Source organism: Cloeon dipterum, chromosome X (assembly GCF_949628265.1).
Source record: "Cloeon dipterum chromosome X, ieCloDipt1.1, whole genome shotgun sequence".
NCBI lineage: Eukaryota > Metazoa > Arthropoda > Insecta > Ephemeroptera > Baetidae > Cloeon > Cloeon dipterum.
In genome coordinates, this window is record NC_088790.1 from 16,073,501 (window position 1) to 16,100,854 (window position 27,354).

Sequence of the window (27,354 nt, forward strand, 5' to 3'; positions counted from 1 at the left end):
GTGAGTGTGCAGAAACAAGAAAAGTACCTTTGTGCGCTCACTCGCCGCCGCTGCCGCTGCCGCCACCAAAGACAAATGCGGGCAAAGAAAGAAAGCGCGCCTTGTTGGACGCAAATAGGCAACCGGCGCGGCGTGCTCGACCCGCCGGTTGCATAATTGCCGGCCGGGCAGGGGCTATCGATTTTCTCGAGCGCTACTCTTTGTCTGCGCCTGCTGTGCCACCGCGTCATTTCGAAAAGCGGGAAAAGAAAAGGGGAGCGCACGACTCTCGAGGGTCCTCCGCAGGTCTTTGCTTGCAACCCGCTTTTAAAGCCTGCACTGAGTAAGAAGAAAGAGAACTGACCGACATCCAACTTTTTTTAAGTGGACGCCTGGCAGTTAAGTGACGAGACTGGCTTAAGTCTGAAAAAGTATCGTAAATTCATTCAGCTAGCTTGGGTGAGAAATTCACTTCTTAGAGTCGTTACTATCGAGGTTGCCGCTGGTTCCAGGCCATTAGATTTGAATTCCATTCCAAACCTCGTGATCCTGGTGGCAAACCGTATTGCTAACTCACATAATGTTTTTTTAAAAAATTAGGATTTTGTCAGGTTTACTGTTACTTTAAGAATCGCGATTTTGGAATTTTTAAAAAAAATATTTTTCAAGTTTTTAAATTATTTACTAATTGATTGTTGAGTTTGTCCTTGTTCTTTCCATTGGCTTTTGGACTTTTACTTGCATTTCTTACATTTTTGCTTCAGGGTGTGCTTTTTCATAACTCTGCAATTTCACTTAATTTCATTCAATTTTTTGTTTGTGAATAATTTTCAACGATTGATGAATTAGCACCGTCTTCAATGTTGATTCTTTGCACTTCATTCTGACAGACAAATGAAGAATTCCTTAAGAAATGTTCTCTTTCCAAACATTTTGTAAATGAATTTTACAGTCCCTTCTGCAAATAGCCATTCACGGTTGCCAATTTTTAAATTTTTTTGCTCATGAGGAGTGATCAATGTGATTTCGTTTAGCTGCAAAAAAAAACGCGTCGAAACGTCTGCAACTGCGCAGCAGAAAATTACGCCACAAGTGTTTCGATCGCGACACCGCCAATTTCCAAGTAAAGTGACCTGCTCGCAAGGTTGATTACGCCACGTTACATTGCCCAAGGCGGCGGCGAAACGCGATATGGTGCGCGTTGTGCTGATTAATGAAAGGTCTTAATTCTGTCATACAATGAGCGCGCGCGCGTATGATCATAATAATAAGGCCGGCGGCCGAATAAAAATAAACAAATAAAGAGTGTGCGCGCGCGTGCCAATTAGCCAGCAGCCACCGAGAAAGGGAGAGAGCAGAGCGTATGCTTCATGTACGCCGTGGCCAGGTTCATTAAACTCAATAACGAGAGACACGCTCGCACCGTCGCTAGTATAAACTCGAGAACGGCACCAATCAAATAACAAAATCTGCGCTCTAGCACATTCAGCACTCCCGGAGTGGTTCTGGTCAATGTTTGAAGACGTCGAGGAATTTGCCACACATCATTTTTAGACATTGTATGATTCTTAAATACAGCTCGACTGGTCTAATTTCAAGCTCGAGGAGAAAAAAATAATCTCAGGTATAAACAGAGATGTTTCAATATATAACATATATTTTGAGAAAATTGCACTTTAAAAGGGAAGGCATTCTTCAAGCATTAAAAAACAAATGTAAAAAATAAAATAATTTAGAAAAAATCTGATCATAACCAGCGCAGGAAGAAACCGAAAAATTGAATTTTTCTGTTAATGCCAGAGCCCTAATTAATAAACAATAATACTTTTTTTGTGAAATTAATTGTTGTTCATCAAATCCATTTTTCCATAATTGCTTTAAAATTGCAAATAAATAAATAGTAATTATTCCAATTATTAAAAACCCTCATTACATTAACTAAGCAGCAGCAGCAGTACGATGGAGGACTTTAAAGATAATTTTCAGTGTGGCACACGCCTTTGGCGGACAATGAAATCAATTATTATTATTATTACATTAATTAACTACCCTTTCTGTAGTTTAAGTCGAAGAAATTAATGAAATATATAAACATGAACCAGCCCGTTGGCTCGCATTGTTAAGGCATTCTCAGGAGCGTCAAAGCAATGGGAGGTATTTGAGCAGTTCGGAGATCTAAATACTGGCTACCCAAAAAGTGGTTTGTTTGGTGACTCGAAATGCTCAAATTGCTCAACAGGCTGGGAGGCGCACCGGCGCCGACTCGCTACTTGCTGGTTTGCACCTTTCCAGCATGCGTGATTTGGCTTCACGGGACGAATGTCTAGCGTTTCAATGCAGTCCTCGGTGAGGAGGCAAGTGACTCAGCCTTGAGTGGGCTGGGTCCCTGTGCGGCCTGGTCCGTTCGCGGTGTTATTGGGACCCGGGTTTCAGCATTCGTGCTAGTGCAGTGCGCGCCCTTCCCGTTCCTCGGACAGGGATAAAAAGAGCAAACAAAACGTATTATATTTATGATATTGGCTTCCGTTTCAAAATTTTCATTTTGCCATGCATTTGCCAATTCCTCCTTTCATTGTTTTATATTAGGCTTAAAAAAATTAGATACAACAATAAAGTTAATTGCTATTTTTTATACGAGAAATTTGCTGATCTGAATGATTATGGCAGAGATATTTCCTTTTTTTTTGCATCGAATCTTGACGATTTATTCCAAAAATTGAATTTAATAATGTATATAACAAAATGAGTTAAAATCCAATTTTTTAGTCTGGATGTTATGATGAGTTCGCTAATCTCCGCAAATCCAAATACTGTCACACACGCACGACCAAAATAATTTGTTAACCCAGTGTAGAGAGGCAAAAAGATATCTGTCAAACCACTCCATTCATGCGCTGAGCATAGCTGTCAACGTTTGACACTCGAACTGATTTATCCGCATTTTCCGCGCATTCCGCACGTGTCTCTCTCGCCTTTTTACTCCGCTTAGCGCGGCGGATCGATCTGCACGGTGGGCAATTGATTGGAATGTGTTTCAGCTCGGCACTTTTTTGCCGCAGTTAAAGGGTTTAGCTGACAGCGGCGTTAAAAGTTAATGCGCCCCTCCCCCTAATCCCGGTGTGGCCTAACCGCGGCAATCAATAGCCTTCTCAGAATATATACGCGCGATCAATAACCAACGATCAATTTGTGTGTGTGTGTGAGTGAGTCGCTTGGCCGCTTGTGCTGCACGCGACCCGATTTCAAAAGAAGCTTTTCGCGGACGCAATTTCATTTGCCCCGCATATTTATTGCGGGTAGCATGAGCGTCCGGAACTTAATAAAAGTCCGACGAGTGCGGATCGCTGCGGCCGACATTCCGCAGAAAAGAGCAAGAAGTAATCTCGTTAAGTCAATCATAGAGTAACTTGGTGGTTTTCCGGACTGTAATAGCCGGACATGGAACGTTTAGTAGGGTTACAATTTGTCACTCAAAAGCTCACATTATATAAGAAGGGAAATGTTATGTTCTTAAAGTGGATTGATACAGGGCAACAATTTAAAATTATTTGAATTGCTGGATGCAATAAGCAGTTGATCAATAAACAATTTGTACTACAATTTGCAACAATAAAAAAGGAGCTTGCAAATTCAAATTTTTCAAATTTTCTCTAAAACTTTATGTTTGTTGGCAGATTTCTATTCCCCTTGTCTATTCAACAGTGTATTATACTTTTTGGGGAAACTCTTTGTATTGAAATAAAATCAGGCTTTAAGTATAGGGAGACGGTCCTTACCATTTGAAAAGCATGCTAACTTTGCAGCCACTTTCCTCAAAAATTTTAGGTCAATTTTGGCTTCAACTGATCCTAAGGGATGGGTTCATACATTGGCAACAAAGATTTTCCATAATTTTGCAGTATCAATCTCCTTTAATAAAATCAATTTTACAATGGCTTTACTCCCAAAGGCGAACACAAAGGAATGGAAGGCTTAAAAGTTGTTAAAAAAAATAATATCACACATTCTTGTACCGTATGAAACAACTGTTTCGGCCCTGTAGGCCTCATCAGCAGTACTTTACCTCCAAAACAAAATTCATACCACAGCATTAGCTGCAGAGAAGTTAAAAACGTCCACCTGTACTAATCTTTGAGTAAAAACAAAACGAGAAACGACCAAAGGAATTGATCACCCCAGAAATCGCATTTCCCTGCGATTAACAATTCAACTAATTGCAAGCCCAAAATTCCATGCTGTCTTATTAAAGCTATTTTCAAAGAGGGAAAATTGCTCCTAGCATCACGAAAAAAATGCAGAATGGAAAAAATTCGTGTATCTTCTTGGATCAATAGGATTTTCTGTCAAAATTAATTACTATTGTTAGACTCACAAATTCACATACAATCTAAACCTTTCAATTTCTCACTTTCATCACATTTTTATAAATTACATATTTGACAGACTACTGATATTAATTTGATTTGATGAATACCAATTTCCCTGCATAATTATTGGACAGACTGCCGCATCGATTTAGTTTTGAGCAAGCCGGCTTTCGTTCTGCGACAGGTGCAGTGACTCCCACGGAGAATCAAAGCCCCTGCCTGACTGCTAGGCAGCCTGAGTGACGTGTGCTGTGCAAACAGAAGGATTGTTCCGCGGGCTCAAACGCTGTCCCATTGTTGCGAAGCGAGATTCAAATTTTCCTAATGCCTCTGTAAAAGGCTAACTTGTCCACATTCCTCCAGGAAAATGTGTGTCAAGACCGTCACACATCTTTAATTCCATTTATTTAACTTCTCCCTTTTACCGGCAGCGTTTACAAAAGTTTAGAGAGATTAAACTGAAACAAGTTGTCTGATTCTCTTTAGTAGTAAGCAGGGACATGATGTTCGTTTTCTCATGATAGAAACAATAAAAGTAAAATTTTAAATGAGTATCAAAACCTGCATGCAAATGCAGGCAATGCAAATTAAACTAATATTGTTTTGGTATTATACGAAAAATAATTTTGAGTCAAAAATTTTAAGGTCATCTAAAGGTATGTGGAAACCATAAAAATTGCTCGCTCACAGTTGATTCTAGCGGTGCTGAGCAAAGGTGTCTCGGCCGTAAAAATTTAACGGCTGCTCCGAGTCCCTGTGATTAATGTCTCGCCGTCGAAACTGCAAAGAGCAGTAAAAAAGCCGAAGGGGTGCGTCGGCGGCGCGGGTTGCATTGCATACATCAAAAGGCTGAGTTGAGTGAGACAGATGAGTGACAAGGAAAACCACGCGATAAGGCGTTTCACATACAACAGCCCACAGAGGCAAGATAAAACTGGCAGGAAAGGCACATTATCACTCGCCAATAGTGCAATTTATGGGTAAGACTTTCCTAAAAGCTTGCACGCAGATTATTTGATACGTTATCTAGAGGAAAAAATTTATTAATAATGTTGTTTCGTAACATTATTTATTTGAACAGGAAACGCGTTTTGTTGAGGAAAATTATTTTATTCGAGGTCGTAACAATTAAAAACATAACATTTTTCACAGAAAACCCTGTAAAATCCTTGTTTCATATATGCATAATACTAATACATCAAGAATTCAACTAAAGCTAGAGAGCTTAGTTAATGTTGAAATTTACCCTTTACCTTTTTTTGGGAAAAGTAGCTGCAAAGTTTGCATGTTCCTTAAATATTATATAGGATTGTATCCCTACTTGAAATCTTATCTAATTTCGCAGCTAAGAGTTTCCACATAAAGTGTCATAGAGCAAAATTGGATGGATCTCGACGAGAGGAATCTAAATCTGCCAAGAAAATATGGTCAACGTTAATGTTAATCAACGAAAAAATTGGCAAAATTTGAATTGAATTTGTAGTAAGGTCCTCTTTCGAATTTTTCACATTGTTGATTAAGAATTTGATCAACTGCTCATTGTTGCCAAAAATTCTAAAAATTTTCAATTGCTGCCACTTTAAGCTTTGAAAATAGGTCAATGGCTTACAAAGCTACGACAAAATTCTTGCGAATTTTTCTCTGCATAAAAACGTGCCAAAAATATATTTGCTTGTTTTTTTATTTAAAGATTTATTTAAACAGATCATTAGCTATCAATTTGGCATATTTAAAACAATTAATACAGTAGTGACTGTGAAACTTTGTCAGATTTCTTTAATCATATATTCTGTTTGCAAAAATTAGTCGAACTGACATGAGAGAATAAAGCTTGTTGATAAAATGGCTACCGAAAAACTTATATCTGAATCTGTTTTTCAAAGTTAACAAAACTAACACTAATTAATTGGTGAACATTCCACATAGCGACAAATCTCACTGTTCTAAATGGTGCGACACTCTAATTCTTGTTGTCACGAGAGCAAAGAGGTCAACACTGGTCAAACTGTTGTGATGAGTCTGTTTATAGATTTTCGCGTACGCTCTTTGCTCCGGTTTGTTGCGCGGACCAAAACAAACACATTCAGCAGAGTGTCTCTCAGCACAAAGTGGAGGGTGTGGTGTCAAACTGGACAACCTTGACACGTCTCTCTGCGCACAATTGTCGGCAATTAGCAGACTGCGTGCAAGTGGCGTACACAGCTGCATCATGCACCTCGATTGTATTCCAGATATAAAGCTCTCTGCGGGTTTGTTTCATTGGCTACTGAGGTAGATTAACTCGTGCGTGCGCTCGAATAGTTTAATTTGTCTAATTAATCTGCGGCGCTACATAATAAAGCGGTCGTCGCAGTTGCGGACACGCTTTGAAGTCGTCGGATAAAAGGGTTTCCCGGTTGATTGAGACATTCGTGTTCATTTTCGATTGCTCATTCTCATCAGATCGCAGGAAATTAACCGGCCTTTTTATTAAATTACTTAAATTAGAGAGCGAGGTAAAAATCAATTATCAGTTTATCAGATCCGGTTTGGTAATCGAGTGGAAAGGCGTAATTGATTATAATTATAGAAAAAAGCTTTATTCACTTAAAAACAAAATTTATCAACCATGATTATTGATTACTGTTTCAGTAATTGACATAGACAAAAAGATAGAATTACGACGCATATTGATTATTTGTTAATATTATTTATGACAGCTTTATAAAAATCTCTATTTAAAGCAAGTTTATTTTCTTTTAAATTTCAAAATTTAAAATTCCTGCTTTTAAAACTAATTGCTTGTGAGCAAAAGGACTGTTCCTTGTTTTCCATTTAATTCAGAGCACACGTGTCATGAAAAAACGTTTTTAAGTTAAATAATAAGTTGCACAGAGAAGAGAAAGAAATAGAGCATCAGCACACATGGAAACACTGCTGCAGACTGGGGTGTTTGGTCAATATTCTAAATATAATGTTCATTGTGTTCAGAGTTCTCTAGTTTTGACGCACGCAAATTATAGGCTTTTACTGATATATTGGAATATTGACACACAATACAAATTTCTATGTGCGTAGTACGTAACTGCAGTCATACAACTGTTAAGATAATTGTTTTTGTTATTTCTTAAGTGAATTCTAATCTAAACGCTTTCCAGTTCAATTTCATCGCATTTCCAACGACATACGCTTTGAAAGCTGTCATTTGACGTTCACAAACATAAAATTTTATATCCAATCCCATGAGCCATGTAATGTTCTGGTTTATTGAACGCTATACAGAATTGAAATTTCGTACCTTTATTATGCCTGGAAAATGTAGATGCTGTGTTTCGTGCAAGATTTAATAATTTGTAGCTACGTTTTATCAGCATTAATTTAATGTGAGAGCATTTTATTAGTCCTAATTTTAAAGACTTCTTTCCTCCAAATTTTTCTTCCACAGTAAAAGTGTGATATTTACTCGAAAAATTATGTACTATGCTGTCTGTAAACTAAAAAAATTTATTGCTGTGATATTTAGTAAATTATTTGGTTTTTAAGGAGTGAATATTCAGCTTATACACAGTTTAGACTGTTTTTAAACAGCTAGTTATAAACGTCAAATTAGCTGCCTTAAATTTTATAATTCAAATTCACTTAGAATGTGCTAGTTTTGAAAATTGATTATATTTTGCTCTGAATAATTTAAATTGAATATTATTGTTTATCCGTATAGCTAAACTATTTATGAAGAATGGCAACTCTGGACATTTTCCTCCAAAACAAAACTGCCTCATTGGGTTTATTCAATCACATCTAAATTTTATTTTTTGTTGGATGAGGGAGTGCAAGAATGGATATTGTGACCTTGCTGATCCGCAAAAAAATAAAACAATAAAATTTGGACAATTGTTATTTGTACTGTAATTAAGACGTATCTCGTCCTAGCCAGGATTTTTAGAATTTATTTCAATTTTGATAGGTTAATCGATTAATAAAATTGTCACTTGTAGACAGTGCTGGTAATCTCATCAGGGTGTGGAAACGAACCCTGACACCGCACGTTCGGGTATGGGGAGGGGGCCGAAGCAATCTTTGGGGGAGAGGCGACTCACCAGGATGCGTCCGGTGGTGGTCTGGCCGGAGATGAGCTCGCCAGCCCAGTCCTTGGCCTCGGTGACGAAGGTGCCCTCGAACTCCTGCTTGTTCTGGCGCTGCGAGCGCTGCTCCTTCTGCTTGGGGTCGTTGGGCGCGAGCTCTGGCTCCTTGCGGCAGCAGAGGAAGGCGAAGAGCCGCCACAGCAGCACGATGGCCAGCCCGGCCAGGAAGGTGAAGATGCTCGAGAGCAGGAAGCACCACCATTTTCGCACGCTGAGGCAGTCGTCAACGATGACCGGCTCCTCGCTGGTGGCGGTAGTGGTGGCCGTCGCCTCGCCGTCGCTCATCCTGCTGCTGCCTGACTCTGCTGCCTGGCTGCGGAACGGCCCTCGCCAGGGCTAGCCCATCGCCAGGCCCCGCACCTGCTGCCTGCACTCTGGCTCGCCGCGCGATTCTCGCACTCTTTCCACCGCGCGCTCTCTCTCTCTCGCTCTCGGCTCTCTCTCGCAGCGAGTGAGTGCGAGAGTGGCTCTGATCGATAGCCGGGACCCCGCCGGTGTGCGCACGCTCTGCCTGGCCGCCGGCGGGGACGCTCTGCTGCCTCGCGTTCGTGGCCCAGTGACGTCCGACTCACCCACTGTCCTATTTAGCAGTCGCCCTCGCCCGCTGCCGCCGCCGCCGCCGCCACCGCCGCAGCAGCACCACAGCCGAACGGGTTGCCACTCACGCCCCGCGCTGGCGCTCGCGCCCGGCGCCGCTTCTCGCGACCTCTCATCGCCAATGCCAGCCTCTCCGGAAATCCTTTCAGCTCCGCGACTAAAGTGCAACACTTACTTGCTCTTTTTTCGTATCTGTTCCAGCCATCACCGGGTTAGTGTTTTTAAGCCACTACGTTCAGCGTGGAACTGTTTAGAATATTGTTGACACTCGTATTTTATGTTAAAAATATATATTTTTTATCAGTTTCTCATAGCCATTTCCTCATCCGTTTTAGTTTCTAATATAGATTATTGGGGCTGAGTAGGTTTTTACGCTTTCCTCTTGTTATTTATCAAAGATATCAATGTATTTTAAGAACGGGTTTGGGATTTGTTTAGATAGCTTGAAAAACTGTTTTAGACTTCTATTCCATGCGTTTTTTTATCAAAAATAAAATTGAATCATCAGTTGGGTTCCAATTCCTTACTACTGAAGCTTTAAAAAATCATTTAGGTCAAAACCAGACTGGCGAATCCCAATATTTTAAACAAAAATATGTCAGGCTTTTAAACTTTTCACAGCTTAACAACTGAAAGCACATGTATCCCAACAAGATCACAAGATCAAGAATATCTTCTTTATGACAAGTGTATTGTGGTCTTCATCTACGTTAAAATTGAAGCAATTTTTTAATAAGATTATAAAATAAACGTTTATTGTTCTCAGCAATCAGAGGAGTAACTCGTTTTCAGTGACCTGAGAATAATTTTCAACTAATAATTATGTGCTATATAGATTTTGCTTTTTAAGTACCCAGAAAGTTAAGGGATATATTTTTGCTTCAATTTTTCATTTTTAGCCAACTATGATAAATCGACAGAAAGAGAACCATTGAGAATTTCTCCCTCGTTTAAGATAAGGCTTTTATCGCGATGATTGCTCCTCGCAAATATTACACGATTCATTAAAATGGTACTGTACGCCGAATATCAAAGATATAGATTTTAGCAAGGGAATCACTCAAATTTATAAAATCAACAGGAAATGCAACCATTTTTTAACATCATATATTCATTTTCAAATTATCATCTCCTCCTCAACGATACGATTATCTTCTCGAGGGTGTCTGTCGGCCAAAAAATGAGCAGCTCGCACCAACTGGAGATTGTTTTATCATCGTCAGATCATATCACAGTGTAAAAGCCTCTATTACGTTACCTCATCATCCACAAATTCGCCTGTGGTCTGCTGCAAGTTTTGCATTCTTTCCTGAAAGTCTCTGAGTTGCGAGGAGATCAAATCCGTATCTTTAGTGGTGTTGTGAACGAAAATGGCAAGATTGAGAGCCACCAATGGGTCCTTTTGGTCGATGCGCGCTGCCTGCTCGAACAAAACCTTTGCCGCCTCCACCGATCCCAAATTCCACATCACAACTGCGTTTCATTAAAACAAAATATTTAGAGCAAAATCGGCCAAATTAATTCATGACGAGGATCTTGGCACAGTAATTTAAAAAAATTACAATTTTGCATTTGGAAAGGTTGCCTTATTGTACCTGCGAGCAGCATATAGGTCTGTCCTCTGTAGGGAGACTGGTGCACCCAGGCGGACAGGAAATGAAACGCGGAGGCGAGTTGTTGCATAACCAAATGGATCAGCCCTAGGTTGTAGAGAATCTTATGGTCAAAAGGTGCCAGGTAGTTTGCTCTCTTTAAGCAGCATACGGCCTAAAAAATTGTTTTCAATTTTACGTTCATAAAAAGGTTTTATTTCACAATAGTTAAAAACTGTAAATGTGTCATGAATATATCTTATCCGGTCACACATTTTCTAGTTTTCATTTATTCATTTTCTAATTAGACAAAGTATAGAGTTTCTATTATAATTATTATCACGAAAAGAACCAGATTCGATATTCTCTCGTAATTTTAATGGGATTAGTCCCATAGTTTTACTTACTGCGACGAACTTCTGCTTCTTCAAAAAGCACATTCCAACGTTGTTCCAAAGAGCAGCCGACTCAGGCATGAGGTGCGAGGCGAGCTTGTACCTGGCGAGGGCAGCGTTGACGTCGTTGCGCTCCTGCATGATGCAGCCGGCGGCCAGCAGGGCGGCGCCGTTCTTCGTCTCCATCATCAGCCTTTGCAAGGCGTCGTTCCTGTGACGGGCCTTTGCCAGCAGCAGGCCCAGACTCAGGGTTATTCCTGGACCAGCAGCATCGGCGTTCGACCTGGCAAAGAAACGTGAAGATATGTTTTTTTAATTATTGACCATGCTAGTTTACTTTTCCGCTGCAGAGAAAAGCTCTAGGGCGCCGTCCAGATCGTTCTCCAGAAGTAAAATGTTTTTCAGCACCTGGTACGACTCAGCCTGGCTGCTCACCTCGATTGCCCTTCTCAGGTACTCCTTCGCCTTGGCATATTGCTTCATATAGTATAGGCAAACACCTGATATGATAGCACAATCAAAAAGGATTTTTATCAATAAATTAAGACGGAGTATTTGTCGCAGAAAAAATTTGACTGTATATATTTTGTAATACCTATGTTGTGGTAAATTTCCCAATCTGGCTTCTGCAGGGCACTTTCAATGTCCACGTAGGTCTCTAAGGCGGCTTCATGTCTTCCAGCAAGCAACCTGTTTTTTATATTTTGCACGCATTGCTCTCATAATTGAAATAGTTTTTATCGTTTCAGTTTTCATGCGGTATAAGCAAATGAATAAATAATTCGGATAAGTCAGTGTTATTTAAGATAAATATTTTTAGGGTTGAGACAATTCTGCTATTTTGCTTAAATATGTTGAGAACCTTTCAAAATAGCATAAGGGTCAAATGTTGGCAGAAAATTACTTCTGTATACTAATAAATATTGAAAAGAAAAAAAAACAACATACCAGGATTTGGCGATTTGCTTGAGGTTCTCCAAGTGGCCTGGATTGTATAACTGGCACGCTTGGAAGAAGTCCAAAGACTCCTGCATTTTCCCCTCTTGCCGCAAAATAATTCCCTTTATAGAACGAATAGTTAATATAAAAATCAATCGTCCAATTAGATTAGTTGGATAATACAGACCTGCATCATGTTAGGGAAGTAAGCCATTCCCCTGGACGCGGACAACTGGTTGCCTATGAGAACTTTGCATTGCTGCGTCTCCTTGCGCGTGTACCTCAGGTGGATGAGCCAGTTGTACGTGTCGAATGAGAGCAACACGCCTTCGTTGAACATAAACCAGTGAAACCAATATAACTTTAATATCAAATCTGCTATTTTAACTTAATTTAAGTTGTCTAGAAAAATAGAAAAAGGGTATTCTCTCACGACATCATTGAGGTTATGACTGTTTAGTTTTTGTTGTTGTTAAAATTAAATGCAGTTTTTTTAGGTGTACAGGGAAGCTGACTTTTTCCGTATATCTACATATTTCTGTAGAAATATACATTTAACTTCAACAACTCAAAAATTATGAGGACCTTGCGTACATCTGCCTCCACTATGGCATCCATCATCAACTAAATATAGTTTTTTTTAATTAAAAAGAAATGAAAAAGTCAACAAGCTTGTTTTAAATTCAGTATGTCTTCTTGAAGGAAAAAACATAAAAGCATTTTAAGTATTTAAATGTGCATATGTTTATTGTCTTCAATCGTTTACGGTTTGCGTAGCGCACTAGTAAATAATTTATCAATTTCAGTCCACTCTACACGAGTTTTACTTATAAATATTTATGTGGATAATAGCAGAGAGGTTTTAAAAATATCTGGCATACTTTACGAAATGTCAAAGAAATGTGCTGAAATATTGTTAAAAATGAATTTCTGATTTTTGATCAAACACAGTGGTTCGATTTCTGGTCGATTTGTTTTGCCTCCGTTGTGCTTTTAATGATGCCAAAGGCTTAGTGTACTCTGTTTTACCTTTTCTATTTGGTCTGCTGACAGGTTCAGCCTCCATGGCAATACACCTGTGCGCCGCCAGGTGTTACTCCAACTGCAGCAGACTGACCACTGCTGTCACACGCAAGCAGCATATTATTATCTGGCTTGGCAACTGTATTGATCCAGATTTAAAAATACAAATATCCAAGCATAATTAAATGCTTTATGTTGCTAACGGACGAATATTCCTTTCGAGAGGAATAAAGTAAACCGCTCTGAATAAATTCCAACGCAGCTTTGAAGTCAGGAAGGCTGCAATTTAGCTATTTTTCGTTGCTAAACAAACTCTGTAGTGCCGCCAGTTGCCTAGCAACATCAGACAGTTTTGCAAGAAATAAAAACACAGATTTAGGCTTCAGATCCATGTGTATACATAGCTAAATATTTTATTCTGCGCTTGAAGTAGTCTCTCTCATTCTTATTTCAAGACATAGAGTAAATAATCATAATTTGATAGTAGCTAATGTTATTCTCAACTCACAGACAATCGGTTCATATTCCTCTAACATTGTGGGGAAAATATAAACACTTTTGAAGATCAGTGCAGTTTAGAAAGCAAAACGGACGCCATCTCACAGGAAAACACAGAAAATATCGCATGATGTGGCTGCATGGGGGAATCACAATAATCAAAAGCTGCTTTAATTGCAAATTTATCATCAACAGCATCGATCTAATCACTAATTAATCTCCTACACAAGTACTGAACTCATAAATTTATTCGACAAAGTCGAAGGATCAAATTAATCCTACTTACACAAAATGTTTGTGATATTTGTTTAGGTTAGATATATATTCTTAAAGTAATCAGAACGGAAGAACAGTTGCACAAGTATTGATTCTGGCAGAAAAAATTCAATGTAAATATAGCTGAAAAGAAAAATACAAGTCTCTGATCAAGGTGGTGCGAGTTTCAGATTTTCCACCTTCCGACTAGTGGCAATAAAAGTTCTCCGTTCTAAAAATATATCATCATATCAAAAAAGGAATCATCAGTGCACAAATGAATCTCACAGAGAAGCTCTGAAAACAGAACAAAATGCAGCTGCCCCTTAGCTTTTCACATAATTTTCTTCCCTTTTAAAGTTGCATTACATTTCTTAGGATAGTAAAAAAAACAATGCAAGTCGTGATTGTGAGCAGCAGAGGCCCTTGGCGGTCCTTGATTAGAGGGAGAAGAAAGTGAGGAAGACTTTGGGAGGAATCGGAACTAGCACGTTATCAGAGCAGCGCTGGACCACCTCAGGCAGGTCCCTCTCCACGATGCAAGGATGCCCCAGTGACTGCCAGAAGAGACACCGGCAGTTTCGACAGAGCGTCAGCGTTTCCGTGAACTCTTCCTTCAGACCATAAGACCTGAAAAAGGTAAAACATTGATAATACTGCATTTTTCAATTATTTGTAGCTATCGGGGCTGTCTTTTTTTTAAAACTGGAGCAATTTCTCTAAACTTTTTCCCTGATTCCAAGTAGTTATTTAGGATATTTAATTTACATGAGAAATATTTTATTCTTTGCTTTTCTTGTAGTTTCATTTTAGTCTGCACTATTGAGGAAAAAAATTTATGTTAGAGCTAACCAAACCCCATGTTAGTTTTTAAAAGATGAAGTTAAACTTCAATCTAGATCAATTATAAATTCATTCCTTGCGCGAGAATTTGGCTTTTCAAAAATTAAGCTTTTGCCAGTGAGATTTCTTAAGCACTAAACTCACTTTCTGAGCTTGTGATAGATGGCCTGGTAGTCTGTTTCTGCCTGATCAAACTCTTCAACCAGCTTGTTGATGAGGTGCGGCTTGAAGTGATAGTGGCACAGCTGCTTCCAGATCCGCTGCTCGTCCAGCACACGCTGCATCAGGTGCCACGCCTCGCCTGCACTGCTCAGGTCCTTGTGGTCCGACAAACGAAGCATGATCTCCCTCACACACTCTTCTGGCATTTGGTCCAGCTGAGGCTCTTGGTCCTCATCAGGCTGTAGAAGGAGAGAGGATTTCAGTAAATTGAAATATTTTTTCTAGGCATTCTGGCAGACACAAATTATTTGTAATGGTAATGAATTTGTCTTATAACTTGAATACATAATGCCTTATTTTTTTATTACCACCCGCAATAAGGATTAATTTTTTTAAAATTAACTATAGAATAATTTTCCTAATAACAAAAAATATATTAATTTCAGACAACTGTCATTTTTAATTTTTATAATTACTCCATCAAATTAGATTATTTAAATGTATTAGGTCCATTTTTAAGGTATTTTCCCTTAGTTTACAACGTTTACAATATTACTTTCAGAAGTATTTTTATTTTTTAAGTGAAGATAACTGGTCATCAAACAGTTTTTAATAAGGCAGTATATATTTCAAATTATTTGGAAATAGGTTAAAATGTCTGTCTAGGGTTAACATGCTGGGCACACCAGTTCTCGTTACATCAAGGAAGTTAGGCAGCATGCATATGTAAGCTGGTAGCTGGATGGGTGACCGCCTGGAAAGCCTCTCTGCTGTCTGCATAGCTCTAGACCAACTCGCTACTTGCTGGTTTGCACATTTCAAGCATGCGTTATTTGGCATCACGGGACGAATGTCTAGTGTTTTAAAAAGTCCTCAGTGCGGAGGCAAGTGGCTCTTCAGTGGGCTTGGTCCCTGTGCGGCCTGGTGCGCCCATGTTATCCAGTGTTATTGGGACCCAGGTTTCAGCATTCGTGCGAGCACAGTGCGCGCCCTTCCCGGTCCTCAGACAGGTATAAAAAGCAAAAAAAAAAATAGTTCTTGGACTCTTAGTATTTTTACCTTAGTAATTTCGATGTTGTTGGCGATGTTGAGAATGCGTTGAATGGAGGAGAGGTGATTGTCCCAGAGGGAAGTACTGCCAAGAGGGTGGCCCCAGCAGGCGAGGCGCGTTACCTCCTGCAGTTGGGCCAGCAGCGCCTTCAGAACGTGCATGTTGGTCTGGCTGGCGGCGACTGTGGCGAGGAGCAAATTAATATTTTTTGTTGTTAGACAAAGTGGTTGGAAATGAGGCTCTCACCTTGTCTGGCGACTTCCTCGAGCATGGCGAAGAGCACCCTCCGCGCGCAGCCAGAGAGAGAGGCCAGTCGGTGGTTCAAAAGCTCCTCAAGCACCTTGCAAACGTAGTGGAAGCGGCGCGTGTCGTGCACAGCACTTACAAAATCCAACCGCTGGATTGAGTCTGACAGTCCATTAAAGCCGGCAATCTGCGCAATGGGAAATTTTATTAAAAATTTAAATAGATATAACAAAAAATTTCTCTAAAATGCACAATTTTTTAGTTTTTTTCTGTTCAGATATCCCTACCTCTTTAGTACACTTTATGGTGATTTGAAAATGCGGCTGCAGGCTGTTGTCATTATCTGCAGCAAAAACGCAATCAGCATCAGCATCGTTTTAACCGGCATCTTTGCTAAGAGTTTACCTTGCTGAAGGGTCAGCGAAAGGGAGGGTCCTGGCGAGTTCTGTAGGCCGCTGCTGTGAGCCACTGAGTGCTTTGGGCTGCAGAGGTGCGCTTTGCACCCCACCACCTCTGGACGGAAGTTCTCTTTTTCTGCTTCCGCTCTAAAAACACAAATTCACCCATTTTAAAATATAAGTTTTTATTATTTTGCAAGCCTCTAATTACAGCTGCAAGAAAATACTAAGAAACTGAAAATTTTGGGAGTGAAAGACGCCACATTTGACAAGCTTTCTGCATAGAGGCGATAATTGTTTCCGATATCCTGTACGCTTTATTTCATTTTCATAATTGTCATAATTTAATGGTTGGTCAACAATTTTAATTTTAGCTGTAGGAAGAGTATGTTAATTTCAATCACTGAAGACAAGGGGATAGATTTCAAAAGTGAGCCGAAATGCTTTCTTGCTAGAGCAAAATATTCCATTTATTTTACTTAAAAATAGTTCGAAAATATGTTTTTTTCATTTAACTATGGCAAAGGGTTTTGTTAATTTTCCTCGGGATAAATAAATGATAAAAGCTAGCGTTTAAAACAAAAACCCCGGAAGGCAAGCGGAAAAATCCCACACTTTTTTGTTTTGTCTTTTCTTGATAGAGTAACATTTAAACCAAGAAATTCACGGGATGTAACGTTGTCAGCGGAGAGAGAGCTTAGAAACAGAGTTGCCTATTTTAATGAACTGTCACCCGGAGTGATTTCCGCGGCGACCTTGGTAAAAATGCCAGGTCGAGGGCGAAAGGTCACGGCGCTTCTCCCGCGGCCCGGCAGCTCAAAAGCAGCTCCGCCGAATCGATTTAGCGCACCCCTGCAGAAGTGGGTCACTGGACCCACCAGCCGACTTTTGGAGCCTCGAACGCGCGCATTATTAGGTCGCGTGTGCAACCATTGCTGCAGCTGCACCGTGCCTTCCAATCTACTTTCAAGGCGAAAGCGGTCGGTATCAATATTTCGAAAGCTCTTTCCTCATAATTACAGGAATTGATTTTATTTGGATGAGTGTTCTCCAAATAATCTTTCATTTACGATGGTTGGAAACAGGATTTTTCAAACAGTTTTAGATCAAAACGTTTTAAATAATTTTTAAAGAGAAGAAAGCTTTGTTAATCGTGTTTTAATGAAAATTTAAAATAAATTTAAGGTTTAGATAGAGTGGAAATGAAATTCAAAACGTTTTTTTAGAACTTAATCGTCTGGACTTATGAATTCGGCTGATCTTTTTCCTGTTCTTAGTTAGGTTTTTTGAACTCTGCAATGTGCCACAATCACACGACCATGTTAACAATTAGTTTATTTTGCCCATTTTTTCCAATTTGAAAATCTAGACGATTTTTCAAGGCACATTTTGACTCCTTTTGGCAATAACAATCCAACATTCCGTTTTGACAGGGACACTCCTTGTTTTTTTACGATTTCCAGAAGACATTCAGTATTTTGTAATGAACATTAACGTTGCACCGTTGCAGACTCGTTTTCTAAAAAGAAAAAAATGCTGTAACTCGATTCTCAATCGTCATTAATCGGTGTGTGCACTTGTGCAGTGCAACAAGGATTTTTCAGTATGAGTCAATTTTTATGAGCAGATAGAATGGAATCTTGCGCTTGTGAAATTTTGTAGGGGGAAGTTTTGTCCCAGGGAGGGCAAGTGCTGGCGAGGTTATCTTTTCACAAGATTTCGTCGGCACTTAAGTTTCTCATTGATAGTGCTCAGAATGCACTTGATCTTTTCCAAAAATTCCCTGAAGTTAATACTGCGGCGTAGAATATTTGACAAGTACCGGTGATGAGGGTTTTGGGAGCCGAATTAGTTACCTGCTCAATCTGAGAACACGCGAGATTATTCTATCAAAGAAACCACCCGAGGAATGTTCCATTATTGCGATGAAAAACGGCTATTGTATTTCCTCATTGTCAAGAGCGTCAATTCATTTTTCCAACTAGTTACGGCTTTATATCTGAAACCCTATTTCATGGAAAATTTTTTATATAATTTAATATTTACACAGGCTAAAATTGTCAAGAAAAAGATAACTTGTCTTTTTGATACAACACTTATTTTTCCCTTAAGATCCTAAAGATAATCATTAATAGCCAACCCAACCTTAAATTGATTTCGGACAGAGTTGAGCCAGTTGTAGTTTTTTTCTAACATGAACAAATTTATTGCAGAGGTGAATAAAAATCAATAAATATTATCGCTTGTTGCCGAGCGGAACCGATATAGACTGATTACGTCGCTTCACTTTCGCTCTCCACCGACTGATTTCCTAATCAGATAATTTCCAAACGCAACCACTCGGCGAAATGAGCGGCCAACGCGAAATTTCTCTTCTCAACAATCAGCAAGATTCATTTATCATGTGTCTCCGTTGGCGGAGGGAAGGAAACAAGGTCGAGTTCAATCAAGTGCAATTATTCACCGAGAGTAGCTGCACATAATAAACAGTTAGCCGGCGCCTTTATTGCCCTCCGCATGTACCATGCTGATATTTATTTACAGTTCAAGAGCGCCGACGAAACGCAGCATTAATCATCTCAAGACTTATTTTTGGGTTCCGTGACAGCTGAGAGAGCATTCTCCTTAATGACACGGTCGCTTCCGGCGGGCTCCATCTCTAAAGTGCTCAAAATTTGATTCAAAACAGTTGGAGCGTAGTAAACGAGGAAAGCATGGGCAGGGTCTAAATGGGGAATTAGAATTTTGCAACCCAGACGAGCAAAGTGAAGCCGAAGGGAGTAACACCAGTAAAATATAAATTCATTAACTGGGAAAACTTTGATGTGCCTCATTTTGGAGATTTTATGTAAGTTTGAAATAATATTTATCATAGAGCAATAATCTAATTAGGACTAAGGAACAGTTCAATATTTTAATTTGCTACATTTTTTCGAAAAATTATACGGTTTGATCAATCATTTTTTCACTTGATTTCAATTCCTCTCGTCACGATAAATCCAACGGTGTTCGATTTTTTAAGAAAATTTCCATACATTGTGAAATAAATCGTGATTTTTCAGTAATATCCGAATTAAAAACTAATTGCGATTGAAAGTGTTTCGCAGAACGCTAAATCAACTTGTAAACCCATTCTGCGGCTGTCACTTAAGTGCGGAGTCGACTCGCAAATTGCGTGCAATTGACACTAATTCACAGCTTTCACGTAAATCGCCGTCCACCTGATGAGGAAACAGTTGGAGCGAGTGCGAAAGTCATAAAAGACGCTGCATGCACTGAGAGAAAGAGTTCTTATCTACCGAGACAATTGAAACGCAAAAGCAGTTAAGTTGTATTGATTAGGGAAGCCATATCGCTGAAATTTCAACAGAGACAGAAAATCAAACTAATCGTCAATTTAAAAGTTCAGGTCTATTTATTTTTAATATCGTTTCTCATTCACTTAAAGATTGAAAAGCTGCAATTTAGTTTATAATGATTTTTTATGATCTATATAAAATTATTAGTCTCCTTCAAAACTAGTTAAAATAAGATTTGTGGTTAATCGCATGTCCTTTTAAATGAATAAAAACTACGCGCCTCGGCGACTCGGCAAGTTTGTCGATTCAGTTCAATTCCAAAAAATTTCGTTCGTCTCAAAATAAAAATTTACTGCAAACAGGGACAGCGATTTGTATTTTGCATAGAATAAGGAAGTTTAAAGGGACCAGATAAAGGCCTTGACGGCGACGCGTGCATCAAGGCCGTCCGCCGCATTTTCGTTCCTGACGCACATTCACTAAAAAACCAAACCCCGCAGCGATGCATAACAAACACATCATACGTTTTTCAATTGTGCGTAAACGTTTAAGCTGCACGTAAAATTAATCCATTTATTCCGTTGAGTAAATTGTATTGTCAACTAGTCAATATTAAATTGATGCGATCGTTCGACTTTGTGTCACTCAATTGTAGTGAGACATTTAAAAATCAATGATAGATTAAATCTTATGATCACTCCGAAAGATACTCTTTCGCCACTGAACGCAATTATTATGATTTGTTGTTGTAAATAATTTTCGGAACAATGCATTAATCTTTCATTTCGTGAAACAAAAGTCATTATTATTACAAAAAATTAAAAATCCCCAATAAACGAAATTGTTGACTCACTCACAATGAAGCCAGACAAGCGTTCCGTGCACGCAATTCGTTACCACATTATTATTTTCATCAATTGGAGGCGCGAAAGGGATTGCATAAGCCCTGCAATTGCGTGTGATGTGCAGAACCCTTTCAACGACACCCACAGCACGGACCGTGATAAATCATTAGCAAATAAATAATACATACATAAGATAATTGTAAATCTCCCATTACCCACGACCTTGACCTCTCGTTATTCTACCCATTCCACAAATTTACTGTCAGTGCCTCAAATAATGAAAAACATTTTTTCCCACCACTGTAGAAATTAATGGAGAAAGGTGACTGACCTGCAAGCGAGTTTTTTGGCTGGCGCAGGGCTGGTGCACTCGAGCACCTTTTTCTTCTCCCAACCCTCGTGTGTCTTGACCCAGGTCTCGCCTGGCGATCGCCAGTCCTTGGAGATAAACGGCATCGCAAGCGCCGAAAACTGCGTCTCAAGTATCAGGTCCGTCAAGCAGAGCGAGCGAGCAGCGCACCACTACTGGTAGTACTTCTCTCTGCTCTGCCTGACAACAGCGACAACGCAGCCAGCGTGCTTTTGTTTGTTGACTTCGCTCTGTCGAACTCAGCTGGGTCACTCCTGCTGCCAACCCAACTCTTTCCACCTAATCCAGCTCTCGCAAATTTCAGCGTCGTGCAAAAATATGTTTTCCCATTGGATATAAATACATTTATGGTAGCTTTGTTAGAATTACATTTCAAATAGTGCTGGTTGTCTATGTAATCTTCAGAATTTTAATAGTAATCAATTTGGTTTTTGTTTCACAGTTTGATGTCAAATTTCATTACTAAGACTTTTGTGACTTTTGCCTTTAGCCACAAAAACCTGAAAATAATTATGCCTTTGATTTGGTATCTCATCACTCAAATGCTCAAATGCTTCCAATTTTTTTCTTGAAATTTAACATTCTGTAACATTTAACACGACAAACAAAAAATTATTAAAGTTTTGTGGATTTTTGAAAATCATTCGCCTTGGCAGAATAGTGATACTATGAGGTTGATTGTTGCAAAAAAGTTAAGTTGGCTACTCTACTTGGTATTGATTGCAGCTGGACGATGAGAGCGTCTGGTGCGCATGCGTTAGTGGCGCCTCCGCATGGCGTTGTTTTTGTTTACACCCTTCTGACTGACAAAGAGCCGAATCGTTTTTCGCACCTTTCCGTGTCCAACGGAATTGATCTAAACGGTAATCACGTCTCGAATTTGTGTTTGGACCTTTATGAAGCACTCCAGTCGAATCACTCGGTCGCAGGGTTCATCCGCCCCTATTGGCTGAGGGTGTTCCCTCCCTTGCATCCCGTTTCAAGGGTTTATAACTTAATATTCTTGTATTACAGCACCATGGCCAAGGGCAAGAAGGCGGCCGGCAAGGAGGAAAACGGCGAGGGGGTGGAGTACCCTTCGGGCGAGCTTAAAGTGCGGAAAAAGGGCAGCAAGCTGACCAACGGTGGCGGCAAAAAGCAGGAGGAGGTGGCAAGCGCGGCCTCGAAAAAAGCGGCTGCTAAGAAGCGCCCTCGCAAGTCGCCCAGCCACATCAAGAACATTTGGGTGGCGAGCTTTGTGACCTTCGCAACGGCCGCGATCGTGACCACCCTGGTCGTCTATAATTGGTCCTCCCACGACAACTTTGATCTGACCAAGTTCTGGACGGACAACGAGCAGAAAATCTACGATCTGGTCGAGCACTTGACCACCTTGTTCGCACAGCAAATTGGTGCGGCTAATGCCACCAATTCAGCGGCGGAGGCCACTCTACCAACGGCCACCCCCGCTTGAAACCCTTCTGAGGTGTTTTCTCAAAGACTGCTGTGCCATGCATTTATTTATTTGTTTATTGTTTTGTAATTCTTAATGTCATTGTAATTTATTTAACAATTTTCAACTTTTGGAGTATTATTGTAAACGCCGGCAGCCCGCAATAATGTTTTAGCTAGCTGCAATAATAAGAATCCTGTTGCTTTTTTCATGTGGAATCAATTTTGAATAAAATATTTACCGACATTTCATTCAAAAATTAACATTTTATTTCAATATTCATTACAAAACAAAACATATTAACGCAAAATAGATTTTCATTTCAACTCTTTTCCGGCTAATCTAATTTGTCCAGGCGCCATTTCCCTATTTGGCCTTTGGCCTCTTTTTTGTGAACCCATCTGGTCCACAAAAATAATATTCTTAAGAAATAATAAATATCCAGATAATGAGTAATTTCAATGTAATTGTATGGAATGGTTTTTAATCTATTAAATCGTGTATTTTGTCAGATATATTTAATATTTTCTCTATTAAGAGCAAACTATTTTTGCTACTCACATTATACAACCACTGCCACATTAGATTTTCAGGAATTTCCCAAAGGCCTAAAAAATCAAAGAAATTTTACCATTTGATTGCACCGTCTTTCACCTTCGGCAACTTGATGAGAGGCGCAACCACTGTACATTCTTCACTTAGAATGATTTCCTTTGACGTGTTTAAAACGATTAGTTGAGCCGCAATCGCCATAGAGACGTCAGCGAAATTTTTTATCTTGGAAATTGTTGTTAAGTTCCTACAGCGATTAGCCGATGGCTGGACTATCAACTAGCACGCCAATCATTTTAAGTAAAGAATGATCAGTGGTAGATAGGATTGAGTCGCAGCGGTAAATGGCCTCAAATCGTTAGTATACGGTGGCGCCATCTATAGGTGGCTTCAAACACTTAAAACTTTCACTACTGGTAAATTTCCGAACAAAGTTTTGGCAAGAGTAGGCAAAGGTTAGCGTTAGTTACTTTTGTTTTTCGCTTGATTATTAAAAAAATCTACACGTTTTAATGATCAAATGTTTATGTGAATTGCTTGATACCACGACAAACGCAACAAAAAATTAAATATAAAAACATGATCGAGTTATTAAAAATGATTCGATTATCTTGTGAAATCATTGGTACCTTAACTACAAAATATATTTTTCAGTTGAAATGAAATGAAGTTTCCTTGGTGTAACAGGAGCTATTTATTTTTCCTTAATTTCTATATTTCCAGCTACCGATAATGAGAAAATTTTGTTAATTATTGTAGTATTTTTAAATTTCGAATATATGAATTTTTAAAATGACATAGATATGCAACACGCACGAATTTATCGCTTAGCGGCACAGTTTCCTTCACTTTACAAGGCGTAATAAAGCCGCGTTGTGATTTTTCACGTAACGGTACAGTGCAATTGAAATGAATTTATGAAAAAAATTGAGTCTCCAAATATTAAGGTAGTTTTAATTTTCATTTCTTACCTTCTCCTTTTTGATATTGAAAAATAACCCTGAGGAAATAAGGTCCACATCTCAAGTGTATTACACAGGGATCGTCTATAAAAAATATTGAACCAACCGCTGTCAAATTATTTTCATGCGGTATTAAGAATTTCAAAAATTCTACGCTGACTCCCCAAAACGACAAAAACTTAATAACTATATTCTTTATAGTTTACTACCAGAAAACGAAGTTTGTACGATCATGTATCAAAAGAAAAGAGATGGCATACACAACATTTACGCCACGCACAATATTATTGTTTTTGAAAAGACTATACTATATTATAAACTTGTAATTCACTGCTTTAAAAGGTTGGTTTGATTTTACATTTATAAGGCCAAGTATATATATTTTTTGGTTAACCGATTTTGGGCAACGATGGAGCTAAATGACGACGTTAACAAATTCAAGTGCGCCAAATGCCACAACTTCGTGCGGCCGAAAATTCTGCAGTGCCGCAAAGGACACGTGTTTTGTCTGAAATGCAGACTAGTTCGCACCCACTGTTCCGTGTGCAATTTTCATCAAAATAAGATTGACGTCAGAAATATCGAAATGGAAAAGGTAAGCTAAATTAATTCAACAAAACCAAAATTGATTTGATTCCATATATCATTCTAATACAATTCAAACTACGCAATCTTTTTCATATTTATGGTTTCAATTTATGCACCTTTTAGATTTTCACAATAAAATATGAAGCAAAAATTAAAGCACAAGATGTTTTTCCGCATTCTATAATAATTTAAGAACATATTGTGAAAGTTTGTTTCTTAATTATTTTATCTTCGCAGACAATGGAGCATTCAAAATTTCCGTGCGATTTCCAACACCGTGGTTGCAACTTGAGATTAACCTTTAATGAAAAATACGTCCAACAACATGAGGATACGTGTACCTTCCGATCAGCAATCTGCTGCCCTTTTAACTGCCTTTGGAAGGGCAGCCAGCTGAAGTTAGTGCCGCATCTGATAAAGAAACACCAGGTCCACATCCACAACATGGACAAACAATCAAAGTACAAACTGAAAATAAAAAATCGTGATGCAAACGACGAACGAGGTATTGAATTAAATTTTTTCCTGTTCGTGAATTTCATAACCTATCCCTGAAGGTCTGCAGTTGTTGGCCCTGAAGTGGCACGACTGTCTGTTCTTCCTGGTGCTGACTAAATCGAGGAACGCGCTGATCAAAAAAGAGTCTCCCGAACAATACTACACCTACATTTTGAGCCGCGGCCCTCAACTGTGCACCAATACCAAGAAGTTTTTTTGCAGACTCGCTATTATGTCACACGACGACCAGGAGGAAATGACTCTCGAATGGACGCCACGCTGCGTGTTTGATGGCATGTTCGCACCGGCTGACAGCCTCCTCAACTGCTTTCCGCTGAAAAGAAGCCTTGATCCTCGCAAAATTAGAGTCACCGTCACTGATAAGGAGAAGCAGGAATCTGTGACCTTCACCGTTAAGTTGAGAAATAAGAGTCGCTTGTATTCGAATTGATGCGTTATACCTGAGTAGATTGCACCTTTAGGACAACGTCACCATAGTAAATTTGGTTGGACAATTTTTTCCACTTATACTTTGACTTTAAATTTGAGTTCAATCAACAATATAATTTTTGTATCAAGCAATATTATGGTACATTGTGGTACATTGTTGTGACTTTATGTGACTATAAATGCAAATAATAAGTTGACACAAAATTACTTGAACATTTTCATTGCCAGATAAATAATTGTAACGTTTGAAACTGAAAACATTTTGACTTATTATCTAAGGGGCTGCAACCTGGTGAAAAACTCATATTAAAATTAGTTGAACCACTGCTACAGTCAGTTCTGGACTCCGCCGAGCATTAATATATTTGTTTATCAGTGCGATAAGCCAAAATCAGCTGTCATCATGATTAGGTGTATGAATTGCGCGAAATTGTTGTTTCCACCGATATTCCAGTGCAAGAAAAAACATTTATTCTGCTCTAAATGTAGAAAGGATAACTCGTCTATCTGCATTTTATGCCCAGGTCTGAAATTAGTCGAAAAGAGAAATCGCAAGCTGGAAAAGGTAGGCTAACTTTATTTATATCGTAAATATTTATTAATTTGATTTATTTTTACTTTTTATTCTTGCGAAGTAAAAGTAATACGTGTTTAAGTACATAAATTAAAATAAATAATGCAAGAAACTGCCAAAAGAGCTGGCCAAATATTTTGCAAAAAGGAACAATCATCTTATTTAGCCAGAGGATGCAAGAATATGGTCGGATTCAGGCAAAACTGTTTTATCAAAGAATCGGAAAGTTAGATACATTTAAATATAAATGGCAGAGTTGCCAGAGTAGTGGCAGAATATGAAATGATTGTGTATGTATTTGTATTATTTTTTTAAAATTTTTGGTTTGTACACAAAATGAAAATTTTATTACTTTCTGCGAATCATTCCTACTGTAAAACGATTATATTGTCCTTCAAAAAGACCTACTTTTAGTTTACTTAACCCGAAAATAGGGAAAATAGGTTTCGAACTATAATTTACATGATTTCCTGTTTTTATATCTTAAAACTAAACTTTCATTTATACCCTGTATCTTTTGTCCAACAACAGTTTGTGATGAAGAATCAGCTCTTCAATTGCAAGTACGAAACAAATGGTTGCAGAGTAATCCTTAATGCTGAAGACATGGTGGAACATGGAAATTGCTACTGTTTGTACATACCGTACAAGTGTTTCGTGAGCATGTGCGAGTGGCAAGGCACCTATCTGTCGTTTCAGGACCACTTCAGAGACTGTCACGTGTCCAATTATTTCGACATAGATGAAGATACAGATGAAGCCAAAAAGAAATCTATCAAAATATTGATAAAAAGCATCCCTAAGCTTCGCAATGAAAGCGAAATTAGTAAAACATTAATTTTAAAGTGTTATTTTTCAATTATTATTATACAATTTACAGGCTTATCAACAATAGCGCTGAAATATCAAGGTAGCAAATTCATGCTCGTGATTTCTGGATTCAAGAATGAAAAGAAACTGTTTCACGCCGCCTACATCGTGCGGATTGGCCCTAAAAAGTGCAGAGATGAATTTTCGTACAGATTCGAGATCGTCGATGCGAATGAAGAGTCGATAGTTTTTGAGTCGAAGCCGCGCTCCATCCTTGTCGCTCCACTCAATATGCCGTGGCGCAGCGAACTCATCTTAGGGGACGTTTTTACTTTACGCAATTTTTCAATGGTTTGTCGAGGGAATCCCCCCTGAAACAGTACACATACACATGGAGGAGTAACTTTTTTTTATCTTTTACTAATTTGCAAGGACTGAATGTTACAATGTAATATTTAAATATAATATTTAAAAAAATAATTCTCTAGACCCTTTTTCATTCCGGATG

At 38.9% G+C, this 27,354-nt stretch overlaps 4 protein-coding genes across 6 annotated transcripts in view; 1 reads left to right on the forward strand and 3 right to left on the reverse strand.

Moving 5' to 3' along the window:
- The window catches only part of slo (calcium-activated potassium channel slo), a 52,107-nt gene extending 43,052 nt beyond the window's left edge, over nucleotides 1-9,055 (reverse strand). For all 3 annotated transcript variants that reach the window (XM_065493881.1, XM_065493880.1, XM_065493879.1), the window contains exon 1: nucleotides 8,423-9,055. In XM_065493881.1, the coding sequence (XP_065349953.1) occupies nucleotides 8,423-8,752 (330 nt within the window). In that variant the 5' untranslated portion in view covers nucleotides 8,753-9,055. The remainder of the gene's footprint in view (nucleotides 1-8,422) is intronic.
- Nucleotides 9,056-9,943: 888 nt separating this feature from the next.
- Nucleotides 9,944-13,221, reverse strand: BBS4 (Bardet-Biedl syndrome 4). Its single transcript, XM_065493483.1, has 9 exons — nucleotides 13,020-13,221; nucleotides 12,178-12,317; nucleotides 12,000-12,112; nucleotides 11,647-11,741; nucleotides 11,389-11,551; nucleotides 11,064-11,334; nucleotides 10,660-10,831; nucleotides 10,323-10,537; nucleotides 9,944-10,262 (listed from the first exon to the last, which is right to left on the reverse strand). The coding sequence occupies exons 1-9, from the start codon at nucleotides 13,054-13,056 to the stop codon at nucleotides 10,182-10,184; spliced, it is 1,287 nt and encodes a 428-aa protein (XP_065349555.1). The 5' UTR covers nucleotides 13,057-13,221; the 3' UTR covers nucleotides 9,944-10,181.
- Nucleotides 13,222-13,387: 166 nt separating this feature from the next.
- Nucleotides 13,388-21,145, reverse strand: LOC135945978 (F-box only protein 32). Its single transcript, XM_065493942.1, has 7 exons — nucleotides 20,942-21,145; nucleotides 16,474-16,613; nucleotides 16,356-16,411; nucleotides 16,069-16,255; nucleotides 15,831-16,003; nucleotides 14,754-15,010; nucleotides 13,388-14,396 (listed from the first exon to the last, which is right to left on the reverse strand). Exons 1-7 carry the CDS (start codon nucleotides 21,064-21,066, stop codon nucleotides 14,207-14,209), a joined length of 1,128 nt encoding a protein of 375 aa, XP_065350014.1. The 5' UTR covers nucleotides 21,067-21,145; the 3' UTR covers nucleotides 13,388-14,206.
- A 541-nt stretch (nucleotides 21,146-21,686) lies between these two features.
- LOC135945979 (uncharacterized) lies at nucleotides 21,687-22,665 on the forward strand. The gene is made up of 2 exons (XM_065493943.1): nucleotides 21,687-21,843; nucleotides 21,995-22,665. Exon 2 carries the CDS (start codon nucleotides 21,999-22,001, stop codon nucleotides 22,431-22,433), a length of 435 nt encoding a protein of 144 aa, XP_065350015.1. The 5' UTR covers nucleotides 21,687-21,843; nucleotides 21,995-21,998; the 3' UTR covers nucleotides 22,434-22,665.
- Nucleotides 22,666-27,354: the final 4,689 nt, after the last annotated feature.